This window comes from Eurytemora carolleeae, unplaced genomic scaffold (assembly GCF_000591075.1).
Source record: "Eurytemora carolleeae unplaced genomic scaffold, Eaff_2.0 scaffold592, whole genome shotgun sequence".
NCBI lineage: Eukaryota > Metazoa > Arthropoda > Copepoda > Calanoida > Temoridae > Eurytemora > Eurytemora carolleeae.
In genome coordinates, this window is record NW_019397035.1 from 231,478 (window position 1) to 253,948 (window position 22,471).

General features: G+C 32.0%; 1 protein-coding gene across 1 annotated transcript; it reads left to right on the forward strand.

Moving 5' to 3' along the window:
• Positions 1 to 12,000: 12,000 nt before the first annotated feature.
• Positions 12,001 to 21,513, forward strand: LOC111711305 (uncharacterized). The gene is made up of 3 exons (XM_023485630.1): positions 12,001 to 12,155; positions 19,054 to 19,119; positions 19,580 to 21,513. Exons 1-3 carry the CDS (start codon positions 12,141 to 12,143, stop codon positions 21,089 to 21,091), a joined length of 1,593 nt encoding a protein of 530 aa, XP_023341398.1. The 5' UTR covers positions 12,001 to 12,140; the 3' UTR covers positions 21,092 to 21,513.
• The last annotated feature ends 958 nt before the right edge of the window (positions 21,514 to 22,471 follow it).

Below are 22,471 nucleotides of genomic sequence, written 5' to 3' on the forward strand. Positions count from 1 at the left end.
AATAATAATAATAATAATAATAATAATAATAATAATAATAAGAATAACAAGAATAATATTAATAATAATAAAAATATTAATAATAATAATTTTGATTATAATTATTCTAACAATTGTAATAAAAATGATAATAATTCGAAAAATAGAAAAAAAGTCAAAATCGATCATATTTATATTAATATTTTTTTACGAACATAAAAAAGGAAAAAACATAATTTATTTATAAATCTACAATCTACAATCTAGATATAAACTAATGTTGTAAATATGTGTTACCGCCTTATTTTAGTTATCTACATATATACTTTGCTTGTCTGTCTGTTTGTATGTCTGTCTCTCCGGTTGTATCCAATAAACGTCAAAACGGCTGAATCGATCGGGCCCAATTTTTTCTGGGACCTCACATGACCCCGTGTTTGTATAAAATGCCTTCTTTTTGAGCGAAAATCTTATGTTTTTTTAAAAAGAAAATGGTATTGAAGGTTTTAAAAGCTAGTTTTTGTACGTTTTCTTTACACTTTTCAGATTATTAAATGCCTTTTTTTCGAAATTAGAAAATGTAAATACTTTCAAACTAGAGGTTTTTGGCGCCGTGACAAACTCCTGAAAGACAAACTCCTGAAAGACAATCTCCTGAAAAGACAAACTCCTGAAAGACAAACTCCTGACGAGACAAACTCCTGACAAGACAAACTCCTGACGAGACAAACTCCTGAAAATAAAAAATATCAAATTTGAAAAAATGTTTCACAATTTATATTTAATCTAGCCGCAGCGCTCGGCCCAGAAAGTTTCATAACTTAACCTAACCCATGGCCGCAGCGCTCGGCCCCCTAGCCTGTCCTAGCCGCAGCGCTCGGCCCAGAAAGTGTCTTAACCTAACCTAACCCTAAATAATAAAAAATAAATATTAATAAATTTGCTGGTTATTCTGATCATTGTAATACTTTGCTGCTTGAAGCATATTCAAAGTACTAAAGTTTGAGAATTTTTTCTAGAATATTTGCGGATTTTTCTTCTAAAGTTTATGAATTTTATCAAATTTCATTCAGAGAAAAATTTCATAATTTCAGGAGTTTGTCTTGTCAGGAGTTTGTCTTTCAGGAGTTTGTCTTTCCGGAGTTTGTCTTTCCGGAGTTTGTCTTTCCGGAGTTTGTCTTTCAGGAGTTTGTCTTTCAGGAGTTTGTCACGGCATCAGGTTTTTGCAGTATTGAGATTTGAAATTCCAAAATGAGAATATAAAATTTCAACTTTTATTTTCAAACTCTGGTATTGGCGGTAGTGAGATTTATTTGAAATCTCACTACCGCCAATACCACAGTTTGAAAATAAAAGTTAAAATTTTTTATTCTCATTTTGGATTTTCAAATCTCACTTTTTATTTTTGTCATGAATCTCACTACCTTAGAACTTGACACTATATACTTTTATTTTATAAAACTGGGACATTTTATACCTACAGCATGACCCTGCAGGGAAGGTTTAAGGATGATCGAATTTTCAAAAATTTGCCTCCAACAAAATTCTATTTTTGAAAATTTAGAGAAATCCGCAAAAGTTTTGTTTGTTTTAGTTTTACAATTGTACACAAAGAGAACATATTCGCAATGAAGATGGATAATGGGCGCAAAGCGCCCTAATAGCCTGGTAAGATAAAGGAATTGAGTCTTTGCAACAAACTCTGATTTTCTAATCCCTATATCTTTAGATTCCAATGTCGTAGACCTTTGATATTTCAAACTATGACTTCTGTTAGATCAAAAAACATAAGTTTGAAATATCAAAGGTTTACGACATTGGGTTTCAAAGATAAAGGGATTAGAAAATCAGAGTTTGTGGCACTTTTTTTCAGCATGAAGGTGGCAATCGAATCTTTGTGGTGGTTAAACTGAAATCGTCTTTCGTTTTATATTGCGTAAAAGTTTAATCATTTCATTTGTACGAATTGGTTTTTATATTATTTACTCTCAGAAAAATTTTAAAAAAACATCTTACCAAAATTCTTCATTCGCTGATTTGTCTCGCTGTGTCTCATTCACTGTTAGAAAAGACTCGAACGTCTCGATCGTTATATTTAATTTTAAAATAGAAATTATTACATTTTGTATAAAATTACGACCAGATTTTTTCATTTTGTTAAGTATTCCAATCAAAATATTGGAAATATCGAAATACTTTTTATTTCAATATTACGATCAAAACATTCGTGAATTCGAAATGTCTTCTTGTGACCTTCACAGGAATTCGTCAAAAAACTAAACGTGTTAAATACCTTAAAAGGGGTCTCAAAGCGTAATTTCAAGTAATCCTTCATGCAAAGATGGCAATGCCCGATTCACAACGGTACCCTTAAACGCTTTGATTGATCAAGTAAGAAATATTTGTTAATTTAAAAAGATTTTTTTCAATTGTGGTTGCTGTACAAAATTGACATGCGCATTTATATACTGCAAGAAATCTTATGTGAATTATCCGAATTATACACTTATAATCCTAGAAAAAAAACGATTATATCTTCCACATAATTAATCAGATATAGCCATAGGAGGTTTCAAGGTCATTGCCTTTTTTTTCAAGGAGGGTCCTCTGAAATCACGCGAATAGTCCCTTTAAAAGTCTTTAAATAAAAATTTCTAAATATTCCTTAAATTTAGGCGTTTTTAGTTGTTGATGATCTTACAAGATTAACGTTTTTTATGTACAGGATTTTTTTTTTACTTTTTATCGGCTGTAAGAGGTACATGAAGGGAGGTAGACTTTTAGAGAATTTTGAAATCTCAAATGCTTCAATTATCATCAAAATTAATCATAAACATACCAATATCTGAAGATACACCATAAGGTCCTGAAAGCGGCTATTTTCAGTTTTCAGAAATTTCCAAATTTTTTGAGTCTATTCAAATTACTACCTTAAACCCCGTTTTTTTACAATTTTTAATATTTTATTCAATTTTGATGGAATTTTTCACACCTAATATTTCCCGTTGAAGGGTGATTAAGTGACTTTATCGCCCTAAAACAGGGCGAAAAAGTAACTTTATAGACCTGCTTTTAAATAATTTGAGTAAAAATGAATAAAAATATATATATTATTGAAATGAGTTTCATGCGTGGAAAAAGCTTTTGGTGTGATTTTTAATTTTTCTAGTTTGTTTTCGATCAAAATAAAAATCCCGGCAAAAACTTTTTCGCACTTTATAATACCCATTACAATGACATAAATAGATATTTTCCAATTAAAGATAGGATTGCTTAATGCGCAATTATGACTTCAAAGAAAAAAATATTTTCTAAAAAAAAAGACATCCAAATTTTTAAAAGTTTTTTCTGATCGATCAAATACAAACTCCTGAAGGACAAACTCCTGAAAGACAAACTTCTAATAGACAAACTTCTAAAAGACAAACTTTGCAAAGAAAAATTCCTGAAAGAAAAGTTTTTGACAAATAAACTCCTAAAAGACAAACACCTGAAAGACAAACTCCTGAAAGATAAACTTCTGGAAGACAAATTCCTGAAAGACAAACTAAAAGACGAACTCCTGAAATGCAAAACTCATGAAAAACAAACTTCTGAAAGACAAACTTCTGAAAGACAAACTTCTGAAAGACAAACTTCTGAAAGACAAACTTCTGAAAGGCAAACTTCTGAAAGACAAACTTCTGAAAGACAAACTTCTGAAAGACAAACTTCTGAAAGACAAACTTCTGAAAGACAAACTTCTGAAAGACAAAGTTCTTGTAGATAAACTCCTAAAAGACAAACTTATAAAAAAACAACTAAAAGACAAACTCCTGATATACAATTCATGAAAAACAAACTTCTGAAAGAGAAACCTCTGAAAGACAAGCTTCTGAATGACAAACTGCTAAAAGACCAACTGAAAGACAACTACTGAAAAACAAACTTCTGAAATACAAACTCCTGAAAGACAAACTCTTGAAAGGAAAACTCCTGAAAGACAAACGCCTGAAAGGAAAACTCTTGAAAGGAAAACTCCTGAAAGACAAACTTCTAAAAGGAAAACTCCTAAAAGATAAACTCCTGAAAGATAAACTCATGAAAGACAAACTCATGAAAGAAAAACTCATGAAAGACAAGCGCATGAAAGACAAACTCATGAAAGACAAACTCATGAAAGACAACTACTGAAAAACAAACTTCTGAAATACAAACTCCTGAAAGACAAACTCTTGAAAGGAAAACTCCTGAAAGACAAACGCCTGAAAGGAAAACTCCTTAAAGACAAACTCATGAAAGACAAACTCATGAAAGACAAACTCATGAAAGAAAAACTCTTGAAAGACAAACTTCTGGAATAAAAATTCCTGAAAACAAACTCCTAAAATATAAACATATGAAAGACAAAGTCTTGAAAGACAGACTCTTGAAAAAAAATTTTCAATAGCAAACTCCCGAAAGAGAAACTTCTGAAAGACAAACTCCTGGAATATATGTAGTAAACGCCTACTCCATAACAAGTCCTCGAAAAGTATCTATCCGGGTACAACCTGTCTGCTATCAAAGTCAACCAAAACTGCACGATCCACACTGTTACAATCCCGTGAACAATCAACACCACTACCACTAGGCGCGATTCAAACAAGTTATTGCTTCGGCTCTAAATGCCACACAAGGCCACAAGCATAGCTATCAACAAGCTATTACTTTGGCTCTAAATGCCACACAAGGCCACTAGCTTAGCTATCAACAGGCTATTACTTTGGCTCTAAATGCCACACTGGGACACAAACAAGCTATTACATTCCACCTTTTGAACGAACCGTGTTTAACTTCAATCGATGTTAAAAACTCATCATCATTCAGTAAGGCTTCAATCACTGCTTTGTCCTTATCACTCACTACATAATTCAGATCTTCGTTACGTTCCACCCACTCGACTCTCTTTCTTCCTCACTTTTTCACTTTGTACAACCACTCAAGAAAGTTGTTCTCCCTTTGTGTCAGGGCTTTGTCTTCATCATCATCCCAATTCTGATACTGTAGACTCAGGACCTTTTCCCAACCCATCACTATTCCTTGTATTTTTTGGGATACTTCTGGTTTCCAGGGAATTAAGGATTTGAACTCTTGATTTTTAAACTATCAGAAATATTTTTATATCAGCATCCTTCCTTTCTGCATGGTTAACTTCATCCAATTCTATGACACTCTTGCTGTTTCCTGTCTTCTCAGAACTATCTATGTTGCTGTTTCTTGTTTCTCACCTTTTATCTGCTATTGATATATGTAATTTTTAACTCATGCCTATCAGGAGATACCTGTCGGTCTAGTACTGCCTTATTCTCTCCTTTTTGTTATTTTCCTTAGGCATACAAAACAGGCATGTTTTCTTCAACTCTGCATCGTACTCTGTCCCTTGAGCGCTTCGTCCTTAAATTCAACCAGGCTCTTCTTGTTTAGAGGATATGCTTGTAACCATAACTCTTCTTTGACAGCATAATATTCTCTGGTATCTTCACCGCTTTCCTGTTTCCTGTCCAGGTATTCCTGTTTCCGTTTCATCTTGTCTGTCTGAGCTCTTTTGGTCTCCTCCTCTTCTCTTTGTTTCGTGTCTAGGGATTCTAGTCTTTAGCTAATATCATCATATTTTTGTTGTGAGAATTTTTTTATCATTTCCAAAAAGAACACTCCTGCTTCACATTTCTCAAATGCTGCTCCTAGGTTCAAAAACGGTATTATCTCTCTTCTAGCTGCTTCCGTGATACCTAACACTATGATCCTTTTTATATCTTTATCAAGGATTGTTTCTCAGTCATCTTTAAGCAGATAAGTTTCCAAGTTTTCAAACATTGTCTCTGGATTTCCATCATATTTAAGAGCTCTTTCAATGTGGTCGTTCCGTATTATGTATATAAACAAACGAAACTTTTTTCTATTCTATTTGATTCTTTTTAAAGTTGGAAATTATTTTAAAGCTTCCTCGTATGAGGCATGAAAGCAAGAAAATACTACACTCTACACTCTACACTCTACACTCTACACTCTACACTCTACACTCTACACTCTACACTCTACACTCTACACTCTACACTCTATAACACTGTACACTCTACACTCTACATATCATTTTCTTGTTTATGTATTTAGTAAAAAAACAAAGTTGATACCTCTATCTCTCTTTTTTGAAAAATGCATTTTTAAAAAGTTTTGGAAAGAAGATTATTGTAAATTTCATTTTGAATTGCATCTTGCGATCTTATTTCTAAATTCAGAGCTTGCAAGTTACATCTCAAAAAATCTCTTTACTTTTGGCAAAAGTGCAAATTTTTGAAAGAACAAAAGTGCAAATTTTTTAAAGAACAAAAGTGCAAATTTTTGAAAGAACAAAAGTGCAAATTTTTGAAAGAACAAAAGTGGGTACATGCAATTTGTTTTTCTACCTGAAATTGATTATTTTGAAATAAAGTTGTTCTGTAAAAAATACATGCGAATTTATGCGGCAGGAAAAAGAAGAAAGAATTTCGCATCTAGCACTTTTTTTAAGTATTTTTTTTACAAATTATTTTAAATTAAAAATTTTTAACAAAATTTTCAAAGTGCAGTGAATTTTTCTGAATTATATCTTCTTTATAGCTGATCATTCATCTGTAGTTATCAGATGTATTTGCAGTTTTCAAGTTTGCCAGGAATGTCTGAGTCAACAACTGATTGAAGGTTCAGCTTCAAACATACATTCCCTCGATCAATATTTTTACAGGTTGGAAAAATAAAAGTCACTGCTACATAAGCGGGGTTTGAAAATTCTGAGGATATTCCCCATTAACAATGACAAATGGGATAAGAAAGGTTAGGAAAGGAGACAATATTTTCGACAAAAGAATTCTTGATTCTTGTAAGTTCATCTCGGACAGTGCTTCAGAATACAGCCTCGTATTAATCTTTTCCTTGCAGCCGGCAGAGTATAAACTGGTATCATAGTGCATGGTTCACAATCAGGATTCTAATACAAGGTTTACAGAGTTCTTGTCTGTATCCAGGGTTTTCAGAGTTCTTGTCTGTATCCAGGGTTTAGAGAGTTCTTGTCTCTATCCAAGGTTTACAGAGCTCTTGTCTGTATCCAGGGTTTACAGAGGTCTTGTCTCTATCCAAGGTTTACAGAGTTCTTATCTCTATCCAAGGTTTACAGAGCTCTTGTCTGTATCCAGGGTTTACAGAGCTCTTGTCTCTATCCAAGGTTTACAGAGTTCTTGTCTCTATCCAAGGTTTACAGAGCTCTTGTCTGTATCCAGGGTTTACAGAGTTCTTGTCTCTATCCAAGGTTTACAGAGTTCTTATCTCTATCCAAGGTTTACAGAGCTCTTGTCTGTATCCAGGGTTTACAGAGTAACTTTTTTTTGGAGGGTTACCTGAGTTTACCCCTTTGATAAAATGACTTCAAACTATAAAATTTCTCATGCTACAAAAAATCAAATATATTAAATGAGAATAGCTTTTCCATCATTTGTCCAATTCACTATGATTCAAAATTCAAAAATTGCGTGATCACTTTAAAATAGTGACTTGCGAATTTCTTGCTATAGAAGGAGTATAAAAAATTGTGAAAATTAATAAGTTTTGAAGCTGGAAAAAATACTATATCTCATTGATTATCTACTAGATAAAGTTTATTTTTAGGTGTACAATTTTTAAATAAGAGTGTACTGTAATGTCGTTTGTAGATTTCACTAGTTGTTTCAGACAGCAGGAGAGACATTTTTTACAATTATTTAATAACCTGGAGTAAACATAAAAAAAATTATTTTACAGACTAATTTGCTGTTTAGGAACATATTTCTTAATGATAAAAATGATGAAAGCCATAGTAAAACCGTTTCTATAATTTCTTCAGAAAGTCGTCTTCACAATTAAAATAAAGAAAAATCTCAAACAAGCGACCCACTGAAGTGTACTTTTAAACACATTCAAATTACATTAAAGTGTACTTTTAAACACATTCACATTACATTAAAGTGTACTTTTAAACACATTCACATTACATTAAAGTGTACTTTTAAACACATTCACATTACATTAAAGTGTACTTTTAAACGCATTCACATTACATTATAGTGTATTTTTAAACACCATTAAATTACATTAATGTGTACTTTTAAACACATTCACATTACATTAAAGTGTACTTTAAAAAAGAAAAGAAAATTTATATTTTTGGTATATGATATTAATCTAAATGAAAAATAAAATTACTTGTAAGGCTGAATGAAAATAGTTGTTCTTTTGACAAAAAAAGTTATGAATAAAAATATCTATATGAAAATAATTACATAAAATTTCTAATATGAAATTTAATTTGTTACTTGTAATCTGTTTTCAAATACTAATAAAAACCTATTTAACTTTAAGATAATGTGCCCCTTAAAAAAAACAGCCTATAGGACACGCTAGAGATGAATCAGGAATAGGTGCGTGTACATGATTTTCGCCATGGGGAAATGTTTTTGGCACCACCTGGGTGATTTTTGGCCCCCCCTTTCCTTAAAAATGCTGTTATTTTATGCTAATAGTTACGGGATAGTAGCCATGTGTAGACATTAATGATCAGGAGAATCTATGTTGTACCTGGATAGATATGTGTTCGAGAAACTGTTATGGAGTAGGCGTTCACTACATACATGCCTGATTAGGAATAAATATGGCGACATATCCAATAGAAATATACATAATAGTGAGAAGGAGAAGGTTGAATTTACGCAACCCTACTGGTGGTAGAACTTTGTGACCTCGTAGCTCCTTCAGAGGGGATTTACTCCCACAACTATGAGTATAGTTAGAAATGAGAAATCAAAACATATTTGTTCTTTTAAAATTCGGTGATGGTGATGGACCGAACCTCTGTAGAGTAAAAAAAAATAGATGTTAGTTCCACATTTATTGAAAATATATTTCGGTCTGGGTTGACCCTCGTCAGCTCTAACGATATAATAACCATCAAAATTGATAAAAAAATTGAAAATTTTGTTTTGTAAAAAATCACAAGAAAATAAACAAACAAAAAAGATTATTCAAAATAAACATTTGGGATGTAAAAAAACAGCTAATTTATGATTAAGTACATATAAAACTTCAATTTTACCTTGTTCATGGTGAACAAGTTTATAAACTTCAGCACTGACGGATTTTTTTCATTTTACTGTGATGTTTTAAATCATCCATCTAAACTTGTGAATGTTCCCATTTAATTCAATAATATAACGAAAATCAGATTTTAATGCGTATAACTTATTATAAGAATAAACTAGCTTTAAATTAGTGTAAAAAATGTATTTTTTTTCTTTAGACTTCAGAGTACATGAAATACGTACATAATTCAATTCAACGAAGGGGGAGCAAAGAGAAGGAGGGGGAGAAGATACGAGATCACAAAGCCGTACCAGTAATGTACCAGCAAGTTTGCTACCTTCTCCTTCTGTCCAGGTATAGACTTTTATGATTTGTTTGGCAACATGCAAAAAAATCGCTTTTTAAAATTGCATTTTTGAAACCCTTTATACGGTTTCACCTCCCTTCATGAATGACAAAAAAGTGTAATACATTGTTTTTGGTTTAAGAAAATATGTTTTTTTTTAGTCCTAATTGCTAAAGTTAATCCTTTTAAATGAAATTATATTTTACCGATGATTGTCACAAGAGAAAAGTCGTTTTTTTAAAAATGTATATTGTAAAATGTTATTCAACACTTTATTTATTTTTGTCGGGTTCATGCTCAAAATAGTAAAAAAATGTTAAAATATTTTCTAAACCTAAAATCCGAAAAATTAAATTTTTTTATAGATGAATTGTCTCAAGATATCTATAGGAAAATAATTATTATATGCCAATAAAAAAATCTGAGCATGAACCCTCTAAACTGTTTGCGTAAATGTTGCGTCAAGTTGAATCTATAATCTGCGTATAAGATTGCGTATGTTGTGAGTCTAGAATAGAATCTCTATACCCGGAGAATATTGAATATATATCACAAGGATCAAGTATTTGCAGAACTGAACAATAAATATAGAAATCCCCCAAACCTCTCACATTTGACGCATTTGTACTCTCCCACTCTTTCTCTCTCTCTCTCTGGTTGCGTCAAATATTTGCGTATCTCGTCCGCTAATGATTTAATGCAGTGTTCAATGCGTGAAAGCAGTTAAATCCGTGGGTTTTCTCTATTTACAAGTAGGGAGGGAGGGGGAGGGGAGGACTGACTAGCACATAGGCGAGGGGGGGGCGGTAGCACTTTTCAAATTCACTATCCAGCTGTCAAGGGAAGAGTATTATAGGCTATTTTCTTTGCTGTATGAATATTTTTTTTTCAATTTTATGTTATAAAAATCATTTATTTATTAAGGTTTTAAAGGTCTTAAAGATTAAACTTTTTATAGTTTGTAGTTTTAAACATTTTATAGATCAAATTTTAAACATTTTAGAGATTATAGTTTAAAACATTTTTTAGATTTTAGTTTCAAACATTTTATAGATTTATAGTTTTAAACATTTTATGGATTTTAGTTTTAAATTTTATAGATTTTAGTTTTAAACATTTTATAGATTTATAGTTTTTGAACATTCATATCATTGTGAAATTGACAGAATTGAGAAAGCCAATTTTACTAGCACGCCTTTATGTCTTTGTAGCTTTTTTAATTTTGTTTTTCCGCACAAATAAGACAAGATCAAACTCTGAACAAAGCAAAACAATTTTTGGTGATGACTAACTTAAAAAAATGGATTTCGCTTTCATAATATTAGATTAAAAATTTAGCATACTGCTACAAGAGCAAACTTTTACAGTCCCTTTAATCAAAGAAACGGATGAGACTTTATATCAAGATATTATAACTAAAACTCGTTGATCATGACGATCCCTTGCAATTGTTGAATTTGGGGTTATTTGAAAATAGTATTTAATAAATAAAAGGATGACTTAAAAATAAAAAATGAAATAAAACAAATTCAAATTTTTAGAGTAACATTTTTGAGGATTGTAAAGCCTGCAAACAGCTTTAATGCTCAGCGAAAGAAATGTTTGCAAATATTTTTATGAACATATTTGTAAACATTTTGGTCCTTTTTGTAAACATTTTGATCATTTTGTAAACATTTTGAGTAATTTTGTAAACACTGTGAGTCATTTTCGTAAACATTTTGGTCATGGTCTAAACATTTGAGCCATTTTTGTAAACATTTTTGTAAACATTTTGGATCATTTTTGTAATCATGTGTTGGTCATTTTGTAAACATTTTGCGTCATTTTTGTAATCATTTTGTTCAAATTGTAAACATTTGGTCATTTTTGTAAATATTTTGGAAAACATTTTGGTAAACATTTTTGTTCAACCTTTTATAAAAACATTTTATAAACTTTTTGTAACAAAATGTAAACTATTTTTCGTAAACATTTATGCATATATTTTTGCTATAGGATAATAAAGTAAAAACTGTAAGGTGTTTTCAATAAAAATTTGTTTAAAAATCTAATAAACGTATTATAGAAGTTTAAAAAATAGGTTCACCAGAAATTATAAGACTTATGACGTACTTTAAAAAAACCTTACAGTCGTCTCTGAAGTCTCTATATAGGGCTTTGTGGGTAGCATTGATACATCAAGTTGAATTATAAAGAAAATTATAATTTAATCTAATTTTTCGGATATAAATTNTACATAAAGTATAAGAAAGAAAAGAAAATATCGTTAGCTCGTATAATTCATTAAAAAATATTGCAATATAACGCGAAATTCGTGTTTTTTCAAGAAAACTCTCGAAAAGTTTCCAAAATATTTATATCCTTTAAATCAAAGTTTTTCTTAACTATGATGATATTGCAAGAAGCTCGGCCTATTAAAGAGTAAGATAAGGATATAAAGACGATGTTGAGAGAAGGATGTTTGTGTGTCCGCACTCTGTGTGTTTGTTCATTTAGTAATGTAGCTGGCATTTCCCTGAACAGTGTGCGGGCCCTCGCAGCGAGCGCTCTCCCTCGGGCCCGGCACGCCTCACCATTCGGCGTTATTACTGATTCAACCCGCTTGCTAGACGGACCTATGTTGTGAGTGTACTCTGAACTTTTCACAGATTTTTGTGTACACAATCAGATTTTACGCAATTTACGCGGACGCCTGTAATGTAAAGTGATGACTGAGGTTATGGTAAGTACATTTTTCATTAATAATCATTGTATTTCGCGCATTATTTGTTTGTTATTGTTTTGTAAAACTTGCAAAGTCCCAGAGAAAAGTGGACTTAGAATAATTTTCGCGGTTTATTGCTTGGTTTAGGGTATTGCTTTAGCTTTACACCTGAAATTGCACTGTAACTATCATCTCTCTTTAGCGTAAATGAATTTTAAAGTTTTAAATCTTATGTTTAACCCATCCTTAAAGTATAAAGTTAAAATCATTTGTAAATGTGTTTAAGTGAAAACTTTTAAAAGATTTATCATAAGAAATTAGTAACCTGCTAAATAATTACTAACCAGCTACAATAATTATTTTTCGATTATAACTATTTTCGATTTTTCACGATCTAATAACATACTTAGAAAAAGATAGATTTAATTTTAATTTTCAATTATTAAGTTCATATCATGCATTTTCGAATTTTCGACTCATTTTTCTGAAATATATCCAAATTAGCTGTTTGCACTATAGTATTATTATTTTTTAGCACTAATCTTAAAAACAACTCATGCGCATTTTGAATAAAGTGTACATCACCCATGTCAAAATTGACAAAATTGTTTAAAGCTTGATGTGGTTTCTCCTGGTGGGATGAATGAACTTGATGAAATATTGAATATGTAACTTGAGTCAACATATTGTTGTCTACGAATTGGCAGATTCATACAATTGCGTAACCCACCCCATGCGTACACAATACACATCACGACATTTACGAGTTCAGATTCAAAATACGGTTCGTGTGTTGTAGGGGGGGTTATTATATATTTGAAACACTGTTTCTTCATATAAGGCCTGTTATAGTATCTCTTTACGAATAGAGTGTTTTGTTCAGAATTTTATATTTTTTTTAAATATTTATTTCGTTCGTTTTCAATACTTCTTTACTGTTAAGTTCCTTTCTTCTTTACTATTCCTTTATTCTTTACTGTTCCTTTATTCTTTACTGTTCCTTTATTCTTTACTGTTCCTTTATTCTTTACTATTCCTTTATTCTTTTCTGTTCCTTTATTCTTTACTATTCCTTTATTCTTTACTATTCCTTTATTCTTTACTTTTCCTTTATTCTTTACCATTCCTTTATTCTATACTGTTCCTTTATTCTTTACTGTTCCTTTATTCTTTACTATTCCTTTATTCTTTACTATTCCTTTACTATTCTTTACTGTTCCTTCATCCTTTACTGTTTCTTCATTCTTTACTATTCCTTTATTCTTTACTGTACCTTTATTCTTTACTATTCCTTTATTCTTTACTATTCCTTTATTCTTTTCTGTTCCTTTATATTCTTTACTGTTCCGTTATTCTTCACTGTTCCTTTATTCTTTACTATTCCTTTATTCTTTACTGTTCCTTTATTCTTTTCAGTTTCTTTATTCTTTACTATTCCTTTATTCTTTCCTGTTCCTTTATTCTTTACTGTTTCTTCATTCTTAACTATTCCACTAATATGACTGTTTTGTTGTTAATTATTTTTACCATTTTTGACTTGCTTTTTTATATTCCTTTTTCCCTTTCATATCTTATATTTTTCCTTTGCTCTCGCCCTCTCCTAGGTTTATTATTTTTAGGTTTTTGAATTTTTATATTTAAATTTTTGTGTTTTAAAATATCCATAAAAATTGTTTGTTTTACGCAAACGTTTGGAACGTGATAAGTATTATGAAAATGTGCACTGGCATGATATACATGTACACTAACATATAGTAAATTTCCAGAAAGTAAATATTAAGACCTCCATTCAGAGTTATGCAAATTTAAGCCGGCTAGTGGCCTAGATATATAGCTACAAGGGTTTCCCCTCCTTGGTTTTTAGACGCAAATATTTGACAACTCAACTATACTCAATTTATCTCAACTCTAATTGTTCCAGCCAGCTCAATCAGCTGTTGTACGCACAAAACGCGTCATGACGTCATCGTGTGAAATGGCCATAATGACTTTCGCAATTAGTGTTGTCTGATCAACTCCCCCCTCCCCCCACGATGCCCTGCTTTGATTGGGGGAAGGGGGAGGGGGGTCTGACGTCACAAATTGGGGATATACCACACGTTAACTGAGTTCACAGCTTGAAAATACCTTAGCTGGGTGCTATCTGTAATATAACTTCAATATACATTATATATAATATAATGATGATATATTTATACGGGTTTTAATTTAATAAAGATTTCATTGAATTTTTAAGAAATGCATGATTCTATAAAAATCGTTAATTATGTATAATATTGCGATTTTTTCTTCATTAAATAATTTTTCGCGTTTTATTTCAAAATAATTATTAAATTATTATTTGTTCATTTAAATTTTTCTGTAGAAAGTGTGTTAGTCAATAATTTTTTTTATTTCTGTGGGCCTTTTTAATTATTTGAAAAAAATAAGGTATTAAAAATTATATTTACCTCTGAAAAACGTTGCGTGTTTATATCTACCCTTGGTTCCCTTGTCCCTATTATAAATATACGAATAAATTGTTGCTTCTCCCGGCCTCGAAATCCTCGAAAGAAAAGACGACATAGCTCACAACTCTTTCTTTGTTCGGCCTAATGTCCCCTAATCAGAATACGGAATTATTTTGTGCTGGTGGGTCGGGGGGGNGGGGGGGTATTTTCTTTTTCACTTAAACCCACATGTACATAAATCGAGGTTTGGCAGTAAATTGTAACCAATCGTACATAATTATTTACCGTGTTAATGTACACTGTACATACATTGCACACCTCAATTGACTACAGTGTACATGTGTGTTTTAGGTTAAAAAAAGAAAGTTCAGTTTTTTATTTTAAGTTTTAACCCTTTTTTTCTAATTTTTGTGTGTGACGCGCTTACACAGAAAGTCAACCGTACACTTTACAGTTTAGGATTCACTGTACATTGCTGTACATTAGGGTCGGTGTACGGCCTCTATGAGGCTATGGTTGCGTGAGGCAGCATGGTGGAGGCCAAATTAATGGTGAAGCAAAAACTGAGACGGGGAAAGCTGTAATACTTTATTACTAGCTTCATTATATTATTTTTATTATTATTATTATTATTAGTATTATTATTCTTATTATTATTATTATTATTATTATTATTATTATTATTATTATTATTATTATTATTATTATTATTATTATTATTATTATTATTATTATTATTATTATTATTATTATTATTATTATTATTATTATTATTATTATTATTATTATTATTATTATTATTATTATTATTATTATTATTATTATTATTATTATTATTATTATTATTATTATTATTATTATTATTATTATTATTATTATTATTATTATTATTATTATTATTATTATTATTATTATTATTATTATTATTATTATTATTATTATTATTATTATTATTATTATTATTATTATTATTATTATTATTATTATTATTATTATTATTATTATTATTATTATTATTATTATTATTATTATTATTATTATTATTATTATTATTATTATTATTATTATTATTATTATTATTATTATTATTATTATTATTATTATTATTATTATTATTATTATTATTATTATTATTATTATTATTATTATTATTATTATTANATTATTATTATTATTATAAAAATAATATTCGGATTTGTGTCTTGCCATTGACTTTAAAATCTTATTTTTAAAATGGAAAAATAGATATTTTTCATTTTAACACATGAATTCTAGAGAAAGAATTAGTCATAATTAAAAAAAAAAATAAGTCAACTTTTGAAAAATTATCAAAAATAATAAAATTTACTATTTTTTGCTATTTTTCATTCTTTATGTAATCATTTTTAGGATTATTTTTCTCTAGAATTATAAAAAGGAATCGGAAATAATAATCTTAGGTTTAATTCAACATATAACTCATTTTTTAATACTGCAAATTAATCCCCCCCCCCCAATCCTTTCATCTGCAATGCCCCTTTTTATATCAACAATACGTATATTTTACCGTATTCCAAGTTTTTCTGCGTCTTTAAGGAATGTGTAAAGAATGCGTAGTGTAGGCCTATCTGTTGCGTCATCATCATGGGTGGTATTTCGCCATAATTTGGATAAGCTTATTCGGAATACGAACCCTTTCTTTCTCATATCTGTTGCTCGAGGTAGGATTCAAAACAACAGAAACCAGTTATTGCGTATTTTTCAAATGTTTTCCATCAACCTGCGAAGTTTATCGGTCTTGAGTTTGGCGGATTTGGGGGTTTAAAGCAGTAGATGTTTAAATTAATTTTTTCCCTTCCTTTTCATTTTATATTTTGTGTGAGAGATTGGGTGCGTGTATGTGTAGCCTTGGCTGGGATAGAGTGCTGCACAGCTGCTATATTGATAGTACCGGCCCGGTTACAGGGGAAAAAATATAAAGTTATTTTTGAGTGAACAATTTTATTTTTTATTAAAATTGACTCAAATGCAGTTTTCTATTTAAACTTTTGCATTTGTTTAAAAAAAACCTTGATCCCTGTTTATAATGCCCCTGTCGGCCGACCCTGCCTTCCCCTCTATACTCTCTAGATAACGACTCTAGTCGGCCGCTCCAACATTCCAGATGAGTGGAGCAATCGACTAGATCTTACAAAGAGGCACACCGACCCGGTCCGCCGGCCTTGGCTAATCGGCCCACTCACTCTCTCCCTAGACCTCGGCTTGTTGGCGCGGCCCGAGCCGGCAACAGTAATGCCGTAGGGGGAGACGATATTTTTCAAGCTTCACAGAGCCGACTAAATTTATGCACGGAAATAACGAAATGTTCGTGTTAGAAATATCGAAATGTTCGTTCTCATACCCCCTCCTCCTGTTTCAAACATTCGTTCGGAATAATCCGGACTGAAATTTCAAATCTTGATTTTTCTAAGAAACCGGTATTTCAGGCATTAGTTCGATTCCAAGGCAACTGAAGCTTGCAATATATGCATTTATTTCTCACAAATATATATCCGGGAATTAGTTGTCGTCTTTGTACGTGGATAATTATTAGGGGGGGGGGGTGAAATTTACATACTTTGCAATATGAAATAAACATTTTTTAAAATTAAGATATACTTTCTGAACATTTTTACTTAAAAAATATATATATATATGTATGTTGAGGGTAGTTGCTGTATTACGCTTACAAGGCGGAGTTTAAACATGCATTCCTTACAAGGACGTACATACACTATACATATACTTTATATACAATATCATCATGCATAGTCTAAACAAATGCTGCTATGAACACTGAACACATGAACACAATGTGCTAAGCATATGAACACAAATTCACATAAGCAAAAATTGTACTAAACACATCAAATATACTCAACACAGAACACATAAATACACTGCATGCGCCGAACACATTGTATACTGTACAAATGAAATTGAACATTGCACTGTACACTTTAGTGTATGTTGAACACTGATCACATGAACACAAATTTACTGAAATTATAAACACAATTGCATTGAACACGTACGTATGCTGAACATACGAACACACAGTTTACTGAATGAGTGAACATACTGCTATAAGAAGATTGCATTAACAAACAATTGTTCCTTTTTTTAGCCGCACAAGATTACATAATTAAGGAACTTAAATCGCTGAACATATTAAAACACATTCTATAACACCGTCTGATGTAAATCTTAAACAATTTTTAAAACCTTAAACACATTTTAACACAACTTTTGATCTGCCTATATATATTCGAACACTTTTTGGATGATTTGAATACAGCGAATGTTCTGATAATAAACTTTCAAATACACTTCTACTCTAAAAATACAGAAAAAAACAATTGAAAAAATGAACCTAAGTTTTTTACAACAAATTTGATTTTATCAAATATTTTTAGCAATAAATTTGGTTTTCCTTATTTATGTTTTTCTAGCATATTTACGAAACATTGCATCTATATATTCAGGTGTTGAATGTTTATGTGTGTATCGATTTGAATTGTCCGACATATATTTGGTTTTCTCCGTAACATATTGCCTACCCGGGGGGTTGGTGTCTGGACAACGGTTAGCATATATTTCCGGAGTCCACGACATTTTCCTCAAAGTTTAAAATACTATTTCAGCTTTCATGTCGTGAGAGAGTTAACGGAGAAACGGAACATTTTGAAAATAAAAATATTTCTTTCGAGGCATTAATATTTAATTTTTATCTTCATTTTTATTTGTTTTAATTCAATATTTTCTTTATTATCGTTTTCATTTTTAAAATACCTAAATATTTTTAGCTGTGTGTCCCTATTTCATTATAAAAACTGCCGAGGGTCCCTACCAAATCTTGTGCGCGGCCCGATGAAATTACGACAGAAAGTAGAGAAAGAGAGAGAGAAAGGGGCGAACAAATTTTTATGATGAAAAAACTTTAGAATGTAATATTTTCAGAATTACTTCATATTTTTACTAAGATCCACAACAAATATTTAGTCATATGATGAAAAACTTATGTCTTAAAATAGTTTTTAAAAGTTTTCATATGAAAAATACAAGCAAATGAAAGTAAACAAAGTGTTTTTGTAAAAGTGTAATTTTTCTAAAGGGGCGGAATTTCGGTCCCCACCGACTGTTCTGAATTGCCCCTAGCTGGGGGAGGGCAGGCGGTCCCTGCTACACACTAAACTGAATAAAACTGAGAAAGCTGGAAACCCTGGTCACGAAACCTCGATATTATTTAAATACATTTACCGCCTTTAACACTCTGTCATTTAACCAGCAGGCATAATGCACTGCCCTAACCCAAGCAAATCTCCGAATTCTAACGCGAAAATCCGCGAATATCTTTCAAATTTTCATATTGAACCCCCTGATTCATAATGGATGAAATCTACAAAAAAAACTAAAAATATGGAATTTTTAATGTTTTTATATTTTAGGTAGTGAGGGAGAGGAAGCAAGAAATACTAATAATGCCCCCACAATCACAAATTCAAGAATTCCAGGTAACCTAATAAAAAAATAAAAAAATATAATGTTGACCAAGACTGAAAATTTTCCTTTCACGTTATATTTTCTCTCTTAGCATGCTCTCTCTCTTCTCTCTCTCATAATTTACTTTTCTTATAAATAATTTTTTCATTAAAGATACAAGAACTATGTTGGAGAATTCTCTGATAAAACCTGGAAGTAAAGAAGTCACGTCATTCAGAAACCAAATTTGATTTTGATATAAATTTAGTTTTTTCTCTGTTCAACAGTTGATTTTTTTTGCGCATTTTTGCACACTTTTCATGCATTTTTCTCAATTTTAAAGTTTAAGATCATTTTATATGAATTCTTCTCAAAATTAATAATTAAATAAGTTTTAATCAATTATTGATAAATACTACTTATGTTTTTAAATTAGATTTAGAAAACTCATGTTCTTCCTTAAAATATTTTTATTTTATTTTGCTTGTTTAGATGACCGTTGGTCTGAAGAGAAAGATGGAGGTAGGTGAACAGGTTCCCTGCACTGCTCCTAAGAAACGACCTGAACCTGTTGAGGTTAAACTAGATGAAGAATCAGCTCAATCCATTCAGTTTTCCCCACCCAGGACCAATGATTTCCCCTTGGATACAGTATCCCCTGTATCCCCCCTACGAGAGGAGGATATCCACCAGGTTCCTACCGCCAAGCGGAGGCTAGAGGATCCTGAGGATATCCCTACAAAGAAAATATGTAGTTTTAAGGAATTAGCGGAGGATTCCCGGCCTCCGAGCAGTCTCGAGGATCCCATCATCCATCCTCTCAACTCCATGAAGGAGGATGAGAATGAGAACAAGGAGAACCTTGTCTGCTTAAAGACCATCACGGAGAACCAGAACTTTGACTCAATCCTAGCCAAGACATTGCTTGCTGCCCGGGCTGATAAGAAAGCCGAACTAAGTCCTAAGGTGGTCGTTGAACACCAAGACCTCCCTTCTATATACGAACTTGGACAAATTCGGGAGTTTGGGCACCAGGACGACGAGAGTGACTCTGACGACGAAAGTTCTATGTTTGACACTCCACCCAAAAGTCATTTTGATCGGTTCTGGACATCCTCTGGTGTTAGCAATACAACTACCACACCCCCTCTGGTCTCCACCTACCAGTTTCTAGAGCATAGCAATCAAAGGATCGAATGTGATGAAAACGGAAAATCTTATCTTCAGCTTGGAACCATGAATCATCATCATATACCTGTAACTCCAGTACTCCAACCTAAACCAACAATACTAGCGCCAAGGCGTCCTATCCCCGCCTGCCGACCTTCTCCGCCCCACCGCCCGCCCAACCCTACTCCGCCTTGTGAACACGCCCATATGTCTCCGCCCCGGGGATGCTCCGCCTCCTGCTACCGCCAGAAAAGAAGTGATATGCTTAGTCTTAGCTTACATAAACTCCACATGGCCCGGCAAAGATCCGATTCCTCACTCCGTCGCTCTGTTCTCATTTGTAACATGCTCCGATATATTGAAGAGGAATCAAACTGTGAACAGCGTCAGCATGAAGCAGCAGCATATCATCAAGAACAGGAACAAGAGCAGACATATTGGTCTCCTGCTCAACAGTCATTCGTCCCACCCCCTACTCCAAATCCTTACAGAGAGAACTCCTTTAACTCGGAGAGCTTTGAAGCTCCTTTGAAGGATTTTAACTCGGCCTTTCGTCAGACCCAGCTTTCTAGTTCAGAGTCGGAGGGGGAGGAGGACAGAGGAATCAATTGGTCATCCGTCCTTTCTCTTACATCACAGAACGAACTTGATCCCATGAACAATAATTCTTTCAGTGAATCCGGCGGCCTGTGGCCGGCTGTTGGCCCGGACTTAACGGAAGTAGATTTAACACAGAACAGTTTTGACGATATATCCTGGAAACTGTCGCCGATTTCGGCGGACGAAGTTATGAAAGCTTTTCCCGAGGATAACATGTTCCAATGCGCGGCCTAGAAATGGATTGCTGGTTCGGTCAGCTCCGACGCCGGCCATCCTAGCTGTCGGTTTTCGTCCTGCGGACCAATACCGGCCAGATGGCCGATTCCGAGTTGTGCCGTTCCGGCAGAAAAGTCCACTTTTTCCCAAATCAAAAATGGTTTCCCGAGCTTTTAAACTTTGAACCTTTGATACTTAAAAGTCTGTGATAAGTGGATCCCCCGGGGGGGCTGGATGTGTGGTGCCCCCCCCCCCCTAGGCCGTGTATACTAAACTGTGATCTATATAACCGTACCTGCTCATTTTAAGCATAAAAGGACACTATTCGCACGATCGGTTTATCCCTTCGCACTGTGCAATCTTGAATCTTGTAGGTCTCGTCAAAATTACAAATATTATAAATATATTATAAATAATAAAAAATAAAGATTTAAAGACTATTTTTGAGTTTTGATAATATATACATCAGTTTACAATGTTTTCTGTTCATACCTTTTTAGTAAAAGTATGAATTTACATTTGGGGTAAATTATAAACTTTAGGAATGGGGTTCCACAAAGTATGAAAATTAAAAGACGACCACCGACTTGAATACTCAATATGCGCTCTTTGAAAAAAAACATTAAGAAGGCTCATTTAATATTCATATATGATTATTTATTATGTAATATGATTTTTTTATGTTTAGAAGGACTCGCTGTAAATATAGATTAAAAATGTCGACTTTTCTCATGACTCATAATTTAGTAATGGTTTGAAAGCGACAAAATAGATGAAATTCATTTGAAATACAGAAATTAGTAGAATTTTCATTACTGTACAGAGATAGACAATTCTTGGTTTGTGGCGGGCTCATTCTAAAAAAAATATTCTTGCAAAGTTTTTTATGATTATTTAATATGTAACATGATTTTTTAAAGTTCCTATGTTTAGAAGGACTAACTGTAAATATAGATAAAAAATGTCGCATTTTCATATGACTCAGCTTTATAAAAACAGAGTTTAGTCATAATTTAGTATTAGTAATGGTTTGAAAGCGACAAAATAGATGAAATTCATTTGAAATACAGAAATTAGTTGAATTTTCAATACTGTACTGAGATAGACAAATCTTGGTTAGTGGAGGGCGTTTTTTTAATTCTCTGTCAAGAAATATCTGATAGAAATAATAGTTAAATGACTTAATTTTCATTATATGTATGTTCAAAGTCTTCAAGAAAGTGGAAAGTTTCTCCTTACTTGTCGCTATTGTGAGAAACCGCAATCAAAAATGATGATCATAAATTTCATATAATAAAATATGGATTTCTCTGTCACACTTTGAATTTTTGTATGAAACGGAGTCAAGGAGTTAAGTATAAATAAAATATCCATGGCTTCGCATTAAAAAATGATTTT